General features: G+C 40.4%; 1 protein-coding gene across 4 annotated transcripts in view; it reads left to right on the forward strand.

Moving 5' to 3' along the window:
• utrn (utrophin) overlaps positions 1 to 15,424 on the forward strand; it is a 180,590-nt gene that overhangs the window by 147,814 nt on the left and 17,352 nt on the right. For all 4 annotated transcript variants that reach the window (XM_053643180.1, XM_053643182.1, XM_053643181.1 and 1 more), the window contains 3 exons: positions 2,152 to 2,318; positions 4,919 to 5,030; positions 7,907 to 8,043. In XM_053643180.1, coding sequence (XP_053499155.1) covers positions 2,152 to 2,318; positions 4,919 to 5,030; positions 7,907 to 8,043 — 416 coding nt within the window. The remainder of the gene's footprint in view (positions 1 to 2,151; positions 2,319 to 4,918; positions 5,031 to 7,906; positions 8,044 to 15,424) is intronic.

Consider the following 15,424-nt stretch of genomic DNA (forward strand, 5'->3'; position numbering starts at 1 on the left):
AAGTACGTCCAGTGTCTGAGACATTAGCACTGAGGCAAAGAATCCTCAAACAAGAACATGAAAATGGACAATTTATCACAAAAGTGTCCTTTTTCAAAGTAAATGCTGCTCCATGCCACACAAGCTATTACTGCTTTTAAAAGCAGCAGCACTGACCCACTGATATTGACAGAAGAACCTTGTTGTGAGGTTTTGCTTCTTTGTGCTTCTTCAGTAAATGCGTGTGCCCTTGCTCTGACAGCTTCCCCCTCTCTCATATCCTCTGAGCACTTTCAACAATTCATACATGCTTCACAGTGGTGGAGTCTAATAGATTTCCAGGCTGAAGGATGTTGGAACAAGGAGACCACAAGTAGAATACTGAGAAACTGTCACAGTGAGGCTGGAACACACACTCGCTACGATAGTGTTTCCTTTAAAAGTACATTTCCATTCTCTCACCTTTCTAGGCAGCGTGCTGAAACTGTGGTCTGATTGGTTACAGTGGCATTTTAGGTGGGAACCACAGTCTGATTGCTCAGAGTGGCATTTTGACCTTTTGGATCATGCGGTCTGATTGGTGACAAACTGAGTGGGAACTACAGTCCGATTGGTCACAATGGTATTTTGGGCGACAGTACATTCCAATCAGAGTGACATTTTGGGCTGGAACTGCTGTCCAATTGGCCATGATGGTGTTTTGGGTTAGAACTGCAATCTGATTGGTCAGAGTGACATTTTGGGCTAGAACTGCAATCCAATTGGCCACAACGGTGTTTTGGGCAAACAATACAATCCAGTTGGTCATAGTGACATTTTGAGTTGGAATTGGAATCCGATTGGCCACAGTGATGTTTTTGGACAGAACTACAGTCTGACTGGTCCGAGTGGCACTTTTGGATTGGAACTGCGGTCCAATTTGTTGCACCGACATTTTAGATCACTATAACTTATTGTTTACGGTAAAACGGTCGGCGGGATCTGTTGTCTAATGATTTGTAGTGGCATTTTGTTGGAAACTGCTTTCCAGTTGGTTACGTTGGTGGTTTGGTGGTCTGACTGGTCACAGTGGCATTTTTGACCGTAATCGCAGTCCGATTGGTTACTGGGAGATCGGATAGATCTCCCAGTTAGATCGGATCAGTGGCCTAACAGGTCAGAGTGGCATTTTGATGGGAACTGCGTTCCTACTGGTCACAGTGGCATTATGGGTGGGAAGAGTGGGACCTGCAATTAAAGTTTTAGCTTTAAAGACTTAGAGTTCTGTATTCGTTATCTATACTACTAACTTCTTTTAGGTTTGAAAAGGCTCAGAGTTGAAATGTTATCCGAAGGTTTGCAGCTTTTCTCAACAGGGCACATAAATGAAATGCCATACAGAATGGCTGCAAGGTCAAACCCAGCCCATTTTTCCAGAGCTCCAGCTGTTGAAATATCCTGAATGCACATCCATAGTTATTGAAATTATTTGCAGTTTCCATTCTGGTTTCATGTGAATGGGAATACAGCTTTACATTTGTGTGTATCTCTCTCTTCCCTCCTTTTCTCATTTCTTCCTCTCTCTCTCTCTCTATCTCTCTCTCTCTCTCTCTCTCATCCCCCTCCTGTGGCCGTCTCCTATTTTCTCTGCTTGCCCTGCTTGTTGACTCTGAGGCTGCAGGTCACATTGCACACAGACCCAACACACACTTCAGACCTGCAGGTGTACATGCTCACACTGTGTGTGTATGCGTGTGTCTGACTGTCTATGCCCCCGCTGACTTTTATCTACTTCCTGCTGAGGCGTCTGTTCTGGTTCGGATTGTTCCTATTGGGCATCTCCATGGCAACACTCTTCAGATTTCTGAGATGTTTTGTCAGTTGTTTATGCTCATGTTGTTAATGGGGATGTTTATATGGATGCTCATGAACTCCACTTGAGATATTAAAGCCATAATTCTTCGTGTCCTGTTTCCAGAAAAACGTCTCATGATGTGTGTGTTTTGAATATTTATGTTAATTGTCGTGAAAAGAACTCTGGGTACGTTGTGTTTGAGAATATAGGATAAGTATGCTTAGAGTGGTTTATACTGGGTGGCGTGATGCCGTGGAATTGATTATTGTCCTATAACAGCAAGTCCTGACCTTCTTGTGTTGGGTTAACCACTTCTTCCTCTTCCTCCTCCTCCTCAGGTGACCAATAAGGTGGAGCTGGAGCCGAGGCAGTTTGTAGATTGGATGAGGCTGGAGCCGCAGTCCATGGTGTGGCTTCCTGTGCTGCACAGAGTGGCGGCCGCCGAGACGGCAAAACACCAGGCCAAGTGTAACATCTGTAAAGAGTGTCCAATTGTAGGCTTCAGGTATGCGCGCGCACACACAAATTTACTTACTAGACATTCTCAGCATTGTGCCTTAGTTTGAAGAACAAATTGTTAAATGCGTTCAGATCATATAAATGTTTCATTTTGATGCAAAGTGGGCGGGGCTAATCGTGGTTAAAAGTCAGATGTCACTTGCCCCTCCCACACAACAACAAACGGTCCTGATACTCCTGCGTATGACAGCACATACTGTAACTTCCGTTCAAGGGGCGTCACGGTCAGAGAGCTGTCAGTCAACCACACTCATTAGAATATTAGGCCATGCCCATAGAGTGATCAAATTGTTGTGTAGTGTTTAAGCCATGTTTTAGCTAATTTCTTTCATACTTTCTTCTTCTTTTTTTTTTCTTTTCAAACTAGGCCTGGGTGATCATAACACAAGATAATACAATAATCAATACCGTGATACATTTTGTTAAAGTATTTTTTATTTATTTAATTTTTTAAAGACATTGTGCGTATCATTATCATTTTATAACTTTTTTAATAAATAATAATAATAATCAGTAGAGGCTAGAAGTAGCTGGTCTGATATTAAAGTTAGAATATTTTAAATTGTAAAATGTAAAAAACAAATTTGTTTGTTTGAATGTATTTAATTCTTTTAAAATGCAGTTATTTAATTTTTTATGCATTGAATTTAATTCCTTTTTTGTAGACATTACCTGAAATGAAATTATCATCGAACATAAACACGTAAATGTTTATTTGTTTTTGTTTTAAAAGTAGTTCATTTTATAGTTTATGCTATTCTTAATACATTTTTTATACAGTTTTCTTTTTTCTTTTTTTTTTTAATTGTAAAAGGTAAATTTTAATGAAAAGAAAAGCAACCTTTTTTGATAAAATTCCGAAATAGCTAGTTACTGATTCTGGAAACTCTGGATTAAATGTTAGTTTTCTACTCTTTTAGATCGTTTAAAAATCTTTAGAGATTAAAAAATGATTTCAAAAGATTTTTTTTGTAGACATCCTCGTAAGCATAAAGTTTTTTAAAGGTCTATGTTTACATTTCATTAAAGTATCATGAAATATTTTCGCGTCTTATCACTAATCCGTTTCAAACTTTACCGACACTGATGTTTGGTGTCATAAAACATGTTTTAATATTTTACTCCCGCGTATCCTGGGGCTTTCAGTGCTCAGCCGTGTCCAGACAGATGTTGCCAACGTCTGTCTCGCACCCACACACAGATTAGAACCATGTTTCCTGGAGCGACTGAAAAGGGCAGCCTGAGGTTCAGCTTTCTGTCTGTCTGTCTGTCTGACTGACCGACCAAGTGCTGAATCTCACCGCCAGCTCCAGCAATCACATGAACGTCGGAGTCTGATCCACAACACTAAATATCAGACTGAGAGAAATGCCTGAGAATTTTTTTTAGAGAATCGGTGGTTGGATGCTCCAGCGGGGCTCACACGTGGTCGTTATGTTAAGAAGTTTCCATTATTTCTAGCATCGTTTTATCAAGTTAGCTTCGGGTTAGTCACAAAAGTCTGTGTTTTTTTCAATGAATGACGTTGTTTTGCTCCGAAACTTGTTGTTGAACTTTTTCTTCTTAGCAACCAGCGGCCAAAAACGTACAAGATAACAGACACTTCCATTTTTTTAAATCCAAGCCTAGCTATGGGTTAAAAATGATCTTTTTTTAAAAAAATAAAAAATTAACTAACACAGGCTGCTTAGCAACCATTAGTCTTGCATCCTGTCTGTTTTCCTCTGGATGCTATGGATACCGTTTTTAGTTGCTATTGTAGGCATAGTGTTTGTAAATATCTTGCTAGCATTAGTCTTATCTATGTAAGGAATAAAATAATAACAAAAGATTTCCTGAAGTTGTTTTATTCCTCTTATGCCCCAGCAATTATTATTTAAAAAAAATAAATTAATTAAAGAGCAACATGTCATATTTTTAAAATTTTCTTATATTTATGTTCTTGTTATTATTACATGCGGTATGTTTTATCATCAGCTATAAACGTGGCTTGACGAAACGGTGCTTGAGGTCATACGATTTTATCATATAGCTATAGCTATGAGGCATGCCTGATTCATATTTTCTACTTTTTGCCATGGTTTCCGTACTACCGCCTAGCTAGCTATGATCGTCCTTTTTTATACCGGGATCACCACTAACAATGAGTTTCATCATAAGTTGTTTAAGTTAATTAGACTTCGCTTGACTCGTTACATTGCCTGGCCACGCCCACTTTGATTTGCTACCCGTCACTTCACCCCCATCAGTGTAAAAGCGAAAACTCTTGGCGTGCAAGAAATAAAACGTAGCTTACGCACATTACCGAGAAACCGCAAAGAAAACGTAAACTCCTCGAAAAACTTGCAACTTATAGTTACAGCTGTACCTCTAGCGCTGACACTGGAGACTCCTTCCATATGACCTCGTTAATTTAAACCTGTAATTCGGCTTGAAGTCGGAGCTGCAGTTATAGAAAGTGAATCGGCACCTTCTGACCAATCAGAGTCGAGAATTCAACACGAATATAAGACAAAGATTCTGCTACAGATAATGAGAGCATCTCTTTCTCTCTCTCTTTCCCTCTCCCTTTCTCCTCTTATACAGGTATCGCAGTTTGAAGCACTTTAACTACGACGTGTGTCAGAGTTGCTTTTTCTCCGGCCGCACGGCAAAAGGACACAAGCTGAACTACCCCATGGTGGAGTACTGCACACCGGTGAGTCTCACCCTTTACCAAGTTACTACTCTGTCAACCTTTAAAGACGAAGCCCTTAGCCAATCTGAGTTAAGGAGCTAGCAGCATCTCCAACCAGACCTCCGGTGGCTCCCTGGGGTCCTATCAGCATCCAGTCCCCCCCCCCCCCCCCCCCATTCTGAACGAACGAGTGAGTGGTCTCGGTGGGGAGGAGGTAGAAATTGTGTTGCGTTGCCTGTGTTGTTAGCGGCGTGCTGTTAGCGCCTCGCTGTAATGTAATGTCGATTTCCCGCAGCTGTGAGGGTGATGGATATCGACTCTGTGCAAGTGTAATTGTCGCGCTTTGAATTCCTGCCTAGCGCTTGCTACACGAGGCGTGTGGGATGTGGGAAATGGAGATATGTTTTTTATTCCATGCCTGACTAGATGTCTAGACACGCGTGCATGAGTAATGTTAGGAGCTGAAGGCTAGGCACGAGGTTTGTAACTGATTGGTGTGAGAAATCCTCACGTGACCAGGATGCGAAGCGACACAAATCCGATTTTCTGGATTAATGTGACACAAAAGGAACATGTGGAAACAAAAATACGATCTTTTCAAATCAGACACGAGACACTTTCGTGTGCGATTGTAGATCGGAAACCAGGACTGTAGCTCTCCAGTCTCAAGATGTTTTTTTTTTGTATTGACTTATTTGCATTTGAGCTTCGACTTGCTTCAGTCTTGGGCATCGATCTTACTAAATATAGTCTTGTACTTGTTTGAGAGTCTTGATTTGTTGATTTTTTTTTTGATGACTTAGTGGTTTGAACGTTTGCCTCAAACCCTCTGTGTGCTTAGAGTTTGCATGTTCTCCCAGTGCTTTAGGGGTTTCCTCCCCCAGTCCAAAGACGAGCGCTGTAGAATGATTTGCATCTCTAAATTGTCCATAGTGTGTGAATGGTTATACCTGTCCAGGGTGTCCAACGCCCGGGGATAGGCTCCAGGCTCCCCGTGACCCTGTGTAGGATAAGTGGTACAGAAAATGCATCAGGGAAATGAGCTGATTCTTATTGACCAATCAGAGTTGGGAATCCAACAGTGCGTTTAAATAAACAATCATAAACCTCGGAGTCACCTAGTCCATCTGTAGGATTTTTTTTTTTATTTCAGCTCTGTGAACTCGTTTATTATGGCATTCGTACACAAAGCACATCTACTGCATAGTTCACATTCCTGCTGATGAAAGACACGGTTATGGTCCACAGTCGGATCGATAGGAAAGTGGCCGAGACTCCCGAGTTCCTGCTGTGGCCATGTTACCACACTGCTTTTTCATTTGGCCAGTATTGCTTTTTCATCTCGGAGATATTGTTGTTTTTTTTTATTTATTAGTTGAGAAAACGGACAGCAGGTTTATCATCCACTGGTTGCCTCGGTGTGTAATTGGTGTGGGTTGGGGTGGAGGGGTTGGGGTGGAGGGGTCGGGGTGAGACTTCAGGGTTTTGGTGTGTTCCTAACTGTGGTGTTTGGTACAGAAGCGGAGGAGTGTGTTGGATGAAGGAACGGATGGATATTTGCTCTTATTTGTCACTGGGTGTGACTGAGCGAGTAAATAAGGCTGTAAACCTTTTGACTTATAGTGCTCAGAGGCCAAGGTAGCGCTGACAGGAACTTAGCTAACACACCTCCTCAGCTAGCAACATGTCAGCTGTTTTGACTAGCTTATAATCCACATTAACACGGTCGCTTTATTTATTCAACGGGACCTGAGGTCATTTGCTGCCTGTTCCTTTTTAGTCACATCGTAAAGTTTATTTGTTCAACACTGCTCAGTTTTCTGTTTTTTTTTGTTTTTTTTATTTATCCGTTTCATTTTGTTTTTGCCTTTTTTTTTCTTCTTTTTTGTTTGTTCATTTGTCTTTTTATCACATTTTGGAGGGTGTATTTATTATTTATTTGTTTGTTTGGCTTTTTACCCATTTTTTTGTTTGTTTTTTGTATGTTTCTGTATTTGATTTACTATTTTTTTCTTTTTTGTTTGTTCATTTGTCTTTTAGTTCTGTCTTTTTCTTGTATTTTTTTTTTGTTTCTGTATTTCTTCACATTTTTTGCTTATTTATTTATTTTGTTCAATGGATTTTTGGTTAGTGCGTTTGATTTTTACTGATTTTTGATTTAGTTCTGTCTATCACATTTTAGGGTTTTTTTTGTTTGTTTCTGTCTTTGTTTTACTTTTTTCTTTTTTGTTTGTACATTTGTCTTTATTTAGTTCTCTTTTTGTATTTTTTTTTGTTTCTGTATTCTTTACGCATTTTCTCCTTTTTTGCCTGTTTATTTTTTTTTGTTTGTCTGTTTGTTTGGTTTTATGGTTAGTATGTTTGTCTTTTTACTGATTTGTTTTAATATAGTTCTGTCTTTTAATCACATGGATGGTGTTTGTTTGTTTGTTTGTCTTTTTACCCATTTTCTTTTGTTTTGTTGCGTTTTTGTTATATTTGTTTGTTTTCATTAAGTTCTGACTTTTTACCTCATTTCTTCTTGCGTTTTTTTTGTGGTGCTTTTATTTTCATTTTATTTCTGTTTATTTGATTGTTTCTCTATTTTTACCCATTTTTTCCTTTTCTTTTTTGTTTTTTTCCTTTGCTTGTTTTGTTTGTTTTTGTTTAGTTGTCTTTTTACTCCATTTCTCTTGGTTCGGTTTCTTCCACATTTCCATTTACCAATCTTTTATGTTTAATCTGTTGTATTTGCTCTGTAAAGCGTTTAATAGTATTATTTCCATTTAAAAAAAGACAAACATTATTTATATCATCATCTGTTTTAATGTAGTCATTTACCAGTTCTGTTATTAATTATTATTTTGATCTGTTTTTCTCTGCGTATATTCTCCTCCCTGATGTCCTCCCTGACGCAGACCACCTCAGGCGAGGACATGCGCGACTTCACCAAAGTGCTGAAGAACAAGTTCCGCTCGAAGAAGTACTTCGCCAAGCACCCTCGCCTCGGCTACCTGCCCGTGCAGACCGTCCTGGAGGGGGACAACATGGAGACGTGAGTCCTCACCTCACACACCCTTACCCTCACAGCACAGCAACGTCCTCCATACACCTGAGACGGCAAGGTCACAGGTTACAGTCCCAGTGATCCCAGAGGATCTGTAGCTCCCTGTAAAACTTGACCTGTAAAGTAAAATGTGTAAGGATTAAAACACTTGGAGGTGTACAGTTATCGGAAAATAATCAGCGACGACTTGGCGTGATGAAGCGGAGTTTCTCTCACCAGTCCAGAACTCGATTCGTTTCATTTAACAGCACGTCCTGAAGTGTTTCATTCGTCTTATACCCCACTAAATTGGCAAGTTATTTATTTATTTATTTTACAATGGACACTTTTTAGAGAGCTACTGATTTAAATCACTTTACATGGTAAATTAGCATCCCATGCCGAGCGATTTACACTCTACACAAGGTGTTTAATGGAGTTATTATCAGACTTCAGCACTCGGGTGATTTTATTCATTGACGCACCGCGTAGAAAAACGGTGCATTTCATTCCGGCGGAAAACGAAGCGTCTTCACAGTTCCGCTTCTCCGTCTAGACACGTGGACGATCCGTCTTAGTGTTAACATGCATGTGTGTGTTTGCGTAGGATTTATACCTGCTGCCCGGACGGTGTATAACTCAGCGTAATGGTGTTTAAGATGTGACTGATTAGTCACTTCCGTAAGGTGGCCTCTCTCATCCATATGATTTATGGATTTCCGGCGCACTCTCGATGTTTATTATCCGTCACGTGCGCAACGGCTCTTTTCCGTAACCCATCTTTCACTCGCCGTCTTTTCAGTGGTCGTGTGTTTGTTCTCTGAACACATTAATCAGCAGGGCGCAGGACGGAAGCGATTGAGGTGTTTGAAACACGCCGATTGTATAAAGGTCATGTTCCAAGTCTGTGGAAGTTATCTGTGGATTAAAAGCGACGGCGTTATCTTTACGGCATTTAACGCCGATCAAACTTTCTCAAGTTCAAGTGATTTGCTTATATAAATGGATAAACGTATAAACTATAATATAATAATTATTTACAGAAGTTTATACCGTTATTTATTCATTTATCTGTTTATTTTCTATTTATTACGTATCATTTCACATTAGTTACTAATTGTTATTTGTATTTTATTGAGAACCCTGACACAAATATTTCCCTCTTATCATAATAATACGCTGGGGTTTGTTTTTTTTTTAGTTTGATTTTCCATAAACGTTAAATAAAAACCTTCTCACCATATCAACTATTATGCTATATATAACTATTATACTATTAAACTATTATAACTATTTTTTCCCCACTATGTCCCAGTGAGTGAGTCCTAGTGAGTGAGCTGTTACTATGGAAACAATAACGCATTAGTCTAAACCTTTGATTGTGTAGAAAAACGAATCGCCTTCTGGCCAATCAGAATCGAGACGCCGTAGTGTAAGGCAAACAAAAAAAGGTGGCGCTTTCATTCTTTTTGTTTGTTTGTTTATTTATTTATTTACTTTCACAAACATGTTGTTGGAGAAGATAGCACAAATCCGGTGGCATAGCATGTTGTGCCACGGTACAGGTAACCGATCAGAAACAAACAGTGCTCCTAGCTCCGCCCTCCACTGGATAAAAAGTGTACGTGCCTTTTCTTCTGGGTTCGAAACGGTGTTTAAAATACGTCCAGCATCGTTCCTCCTGCAGAGAGAAATGTCAGCGTCGCTCAGAGGCCCTGCTGCAAATACACCAGCGCTGTGTGTTTTACAGTGACAAATAGCAGACAGATGAGCGGATAAAGCTCCCAGAGAGAGAGAGAGAAAGAGCATTCTTCCTGTCTGTCAAACTTACAGCAGGAAGTGACCTTGCTGATACGGATTAATGTAGATACAAACCCAGACGCAGCATATCACAAATAACTATGCAGCACGTTGAGTCCTAGCAGACAGGATTCGTCGTGCTCGTTTTTATTCTCTTGCCGTCCTCTGCTTGTACACACAAACACAGGTGCTTTGATCATTTCAATACGGAGTAGCAGTGGAAAAAAAAAGACGTGTGCAACCCAGTACAACATGATGTTCTCGATTCTGATTGGTCCGAGGGGTTGATTTTCATTTTCTCTAACAACAGATCACAACGTTTATATTAACGAGCCCGTTCTATTCTAACGCGTTATCGATGCTCCACGTGTATGGAGTATTGTTTATTTCGTGTTTATGGAAGGAGTCTCCAGTGTCAGCACTTTGTAACAGTGTAAGTAAGAGAGGCTGGTTCTACAAATATGTAATAGTTAAATGTAAGTATAAACAGATAAAAACAAATGTAATCGTTGACTGATTTCTGTGGTGTATATGAGGAACGAAAGAGTCATCACACCACCCTGTCTTTGATTATTTTCCTATAACAGCACACGCCCAAGTGGTTTATCCCGTAATTCTATCTAGAGTAAAGGCCCACTAAAGCAAACAGGTGTAAAACATCCAATTTCCACACCGTCAGTTAGTCTACCCTTTTTTTACCGTCCAATGTTTGCTTTCTTTAATTTATTTATTTTCATTTTTCATTCATTACTGGAAATATATATTTTTTTCTTTTCTGTCTGCCATCTTGGACATTTTGGTTATTATTTTGTAGAGGGCGGTGCAAAAAAACAAAAACAAGAGCGCCGTAGAATCAGTAGAAAGCGATGCGTAAGAAGCCATGCAAATTGATCAGATTTTCTACGCTTAGGAAAGTTTGTAGACGTTATTTGGTGTAATGTCAATGTGGAAATACAGAGATAAAGCTTAAAACAAGCAAGAAGAATCGTTTTATGGAAAAGATTTTAGGCCAGAAAGACTTTTATTACTTAGCTACGTTAGCATCATTGCTCCAGTGCCAAGCTTAAAATAAATAATTAAATGACAGGACGCTATGAAGATTTACTGGAGGCTATGAAAGCAGATCAGTCCAGTGTGTGCTCTTGTCCTTTCTGTGTATATGTACGGGGAGTTTTAACGAGGCATGCCGGAGCGAGTCCTGATAGTGTCAACGAGCCTGAGCTGGCCAATAAAATCTGTCTGCGGCACTTCAGCCGTTTATGCAACGTGACGCGCACACGCCGCTTTTTATTTCAGCCTCGCTGTGGAGCCTGCCCTCGGACACCAGCACCGCATTGTTTATGTTACGGAATAAGGTCATGTCTGAGTTAACTGAAAAAGCATATCGAGTGATATTTACATCTGCACCATTTAGTAGACGCAGAGTGAAAGGACATTCCAGTATTATACATACAGCTGTGCAGCTGAGGGTTAAAGGGCCATGCTTGGGATTTGAACTCACGACCTTCTGACCAGTAGTCCGGTGCCTTAACCACCTTAACCTCCTTAACCGTGGATGTTATTGAAATTCACAAACGTAACACGTCCATCCATCCGTCCATTTTTCCATTTACCGCTTATCCGGTTTTCTTGTGCAAATACGATATAAAAAGCTTTTAACACGTGCAAGTCCGAGCCACCGTTTCCACTCGTCTCTTAAGAAACTTGCCGAGAGACAGGTAAGTCGTTTGTTCAGTTTATCGGATCAGGCTCGAGGTCTTTCTCGATATTTAGCTTAAATGAACTCTGGCTAGTTTAGTTCCCTGCGGTGCAGTCTGTAAAATGTTCCTTGAAGATCCAGGTCTATAAAAAAAAATAATCCAAATTTGCAGGAGTGTAACGGTATGAAATGACCCTGACCTTCTATAACAGGTCTAAGTGGTCTGGAGTGCGGAGGCTGCAGTCGTCTGCCTCTTCCTCTCAGACACGGATGACAGGAGCCGAGCTGAGAGGAAGGACGGGTAAATTTAGGCAGATCACATGGCAGTGTGCCAGCACCGCATCGAGCTGCGTAAAAGCCTTTTTCCAACGACAGGGCAGCCTCAGACGGAGAGGTCGGTGTCTGTTCGGCTTGTTGTCGTGGAGTTTAAAAAGGCGCTCCCGGATTCTCGGCACGTCTCCCAGAGCTCTCGATGTCCTCGGGGGATATTCCGGCTCCGCAAGAACAAAAACACATCCACCTGCCAACGTTAGAGGAGCGCTGGTTAATCCGGCCATATGTTCATCAGGACCTCATTAACCTAGCACCAATGAAACGGCACTTACGGTTCTGCACCATTTGCTTCTGGAAGGAGAAAAGCTTTTAGTCTGTTTAATGTGGTGGAGTATTAAAAAAGTTCTCATCCTTAAAAAATGACCCAAATGAAGCGATGTGATCTCCTGGTTTGACGAGAGCTGAAATATCCTCAACGTTTTGTTTTCATTTAAACAGACCACAAAATGAAAGATTTCTATTATTTTAATTATTATTATTAATAATAATAATAATAATAATAATAATAATATTACTTCCTGTTTATTCCACATTCAATACACAGCTGGCAAATCGCTAAGAATCCGGTCCCTCCAGGATTTCGCGATCGCGGAAATGAATGCAAAATCGAGGAAACTCCGTAGTATTCGGAGGCGCACGCGGTTTTTCAGAACGTCTGCAGATTTTCCGAAGATTCGGGCCAAGACGTGTCATGTGACGTCCTCACAACGCGCATTCAGCCAAAGCCCCTCTTTGATTCACGGCGGTCGAACGCGAGGTCGCATTTACCAGCAAATAATTTTGCTCAATTGCGCCAATTCAAATAGTTTCCCGCATAAAAGCCCTAAAATCTTGGCAAGCAAATTTTGAAAAGAAAAGCCAAAGCAAAATCGAGCATTTTTGACCGCAACAGTTGCAAAAAAAACAGCGAAATCCTGTACGGGCTGAGAACTCGGACACTTGTTGTTCTGAGGAACATGCGAGAATTTCTGGAGGTCCTTTCCAGCCTTATACTTTTTATTCATTTATTGGTGCGATAGTCCGTTGTGTTCGTTCCTTAGCAGTACAAATAACCACAGAAGAGATGTAGAACATTATAAAAAAAAAAAACAACGCATTAAGCCATGGCCTTCGCTAAACCTGTTCGGAAAGCTAACTTCCGGTCCGGGAACGCTCGTTTGTGTTTGGATGCGAATCCCGTCACTCATTTTATTGACAAAATGGTAACTCTATACGGGCCACTGTAGATCCAGAGAGCGGAGCTTTATGAATATGGGCTGGAATCATTTAAATCCCCCCTAACCATTGGAGACCTAATTTTAAGAGGGGGAAAAAAGAATACCTTACCTGATCCACCTTTAATGTAGTGGGAAGTCCATGAAACGAGCTTCCATTATAGCGGCTATAAACAGTCTCCTTCCTTACAGAACACCTTACAGAAAACAGAAAACACCCCACAACCAGTCGGAATCAGGAATTCAGAGGAACAGCACTCTGAAGGAAGAAATTCGAACGCAGTCATCCTTCTGAGATCAGCATCACCATGCTGATGGCGTGTTCATCAGCCCACACATTCATGTAGGTTTTTTTTCCAAAAATAAAGAAAGGGATGCACTCTGCGTTAAGCTTGACGGCTTCATCCACCAATTAAACCTCCAATCTCGGATATAACACTTGTCCAAAATAATAAAATGAGAAGGCTGTCTTTACCGGTTCGGCTCAATTAAACCCGAGGTTTGATATTTTGTGTGCGGTGCTGTGTGTTAGATTTCGAGGAAACTAGTTTAGTCACAGATTCGTGGTATTGCGAGAACACGTGGGTGCTGCGGCGCTTTAATCACTCAGGTGTAAAGCAGCTTCATTTCTGCTCAGCGCTGATTATAGATAATTACAATAACAGTGCCTGGAGAACGAGCGGGGTGTGAAGAGGGGCGTGAGGTTATTACGCTTCTGACACGGTAATTCACGGATTCGTGGTTCTGTATGCCCGTGATCGGTCTGATGAGTCCGTAGAACCAGGAAGTGAAACTAGCTTATGATTGAATGCCAGTGATTTAGATAGGCAACGTACTGTATATAGTCGTTCTAACACATAGGTCGTCGTTGATATAAACAATGTAAAACCACAGTGACCATGGAAACGAGCCAAAGGAACTGGGAACGTCAACATTTCTCTCAGACGTGTTGGTAAATTGCTCAGAAATGACTCCGTATGACTGAAATGACACTTTCATTACCTTTAGCAGTAAGCTACTGTACTGTCAGTAGAGGAATATTTCAAAGTACGATGTGTCACAACTGTAGAGCTTTAATCTTAGAAAGAAATGAATACCGTGAAAAATATTTTGTTCATACAATGATTATAATAATTCATCACCATATTGTTCATTTCAGGTTAAAAAAAAAAAAAAAAAAAAAAAAAAGGTAACGTAGCTGAGGCAGGAGTTGATTAGTCATCAAAATGGCCGCTGCTGTTTAAAACACTGCAACTTCCATTTTGTGTCCATTTTTAAGGATCATAGACAGCATTATCATAAAACAAACAATAAACAGTTCTGTTTGAAATACTGAACGACTCGACCCGTTTCGAGACGAACGCATGATGAGTTAGCTTATTCGTTAGCTATATTAGCCTGGTGACTTTAGTGTAAAACTAAGGTGGTGCTGTTTATATATATTTTTCCAACAATTGTACAACTACACGAAAAAGAATCGTCGCGTCTGAAAGTCGTCTAGATTCGTTCTGCGAAGAATCGGCTCGGTTGCGACGACCAATCACTGGCGTGGACACGTAGCGTGTTTATCCACGAAGCCTACACGTGGCGTTCATTTTACATTCCTTACGATTGTTTGTCTCTGTAGAAAGTGTTGCATTATGATTTAGAGGAACATGTTATAACACGACCACCGATTCCGAACGTGTCGATTCGTTTTCTATAACAGTATGACTAGTTTACAGGTTTACATTAACGTACTCATTCTGTTACATTATTGTTTCTATAGCAACAAATATTTCGCACGGCCAGGGGAATTTACGCTTTGTGGTTTTTCGGTAACAAAAAAAAGAGGCTGTTTTGTTTTGTGTTTTGTCTTATTAACTTCTTGAGGAATAAAACAATGAGAGGGAATGACTGCTTATCGCTGCTGTGTTGTAAACGATAACATGAGCTAGCTTGTCTCACGGACGTTCCGCAGAATTAAACATAATTGTGAGCGGTTAAAAGTGTGGCTTGTCGTTTATTAGTAATTGTTGGCACATCGCTGTATCTGTATTCTAAAACATGTTGGGCGTTGACTATTTTCCTACAACAGCACAGCCTGAAGTGTTTATTAGATTTTTATAGCATACAATACTTTATATATGTGAAGTTTATAACAGTGTTTTGAGACATCTTTACGAGTGTGTGATCCGTGTCGTTTCTCCTGTCACTTCTTCTCCGATGGTTCGTCATAGCGACTTCCGTTCTGGATTTTACTCTCTCCGCTGTTCCTTATGTGTGTGGATCTGACCTCACCTTGTGTGACCTTTGACCCTAAAGATTCTGTCCTCTTGTCCTCTCTTCCTCTCATCGTCCCCGT

The sequence above is a fragment of the Ictalurus furcatus genome, chromosome 15 (genome assembly GCF_023375685.1).
Source record: "Ictalurus furcatus strain D&B chromosome 15, Billie_1.0, whole genome shotgun sequence".
Taxonomy (NCBI): Eukaryota; Metazoa; Chordata; class Actinopteri; order Siluriformes; family Ictaluridae; genus Ictalurus; species Ictalurus furcatus.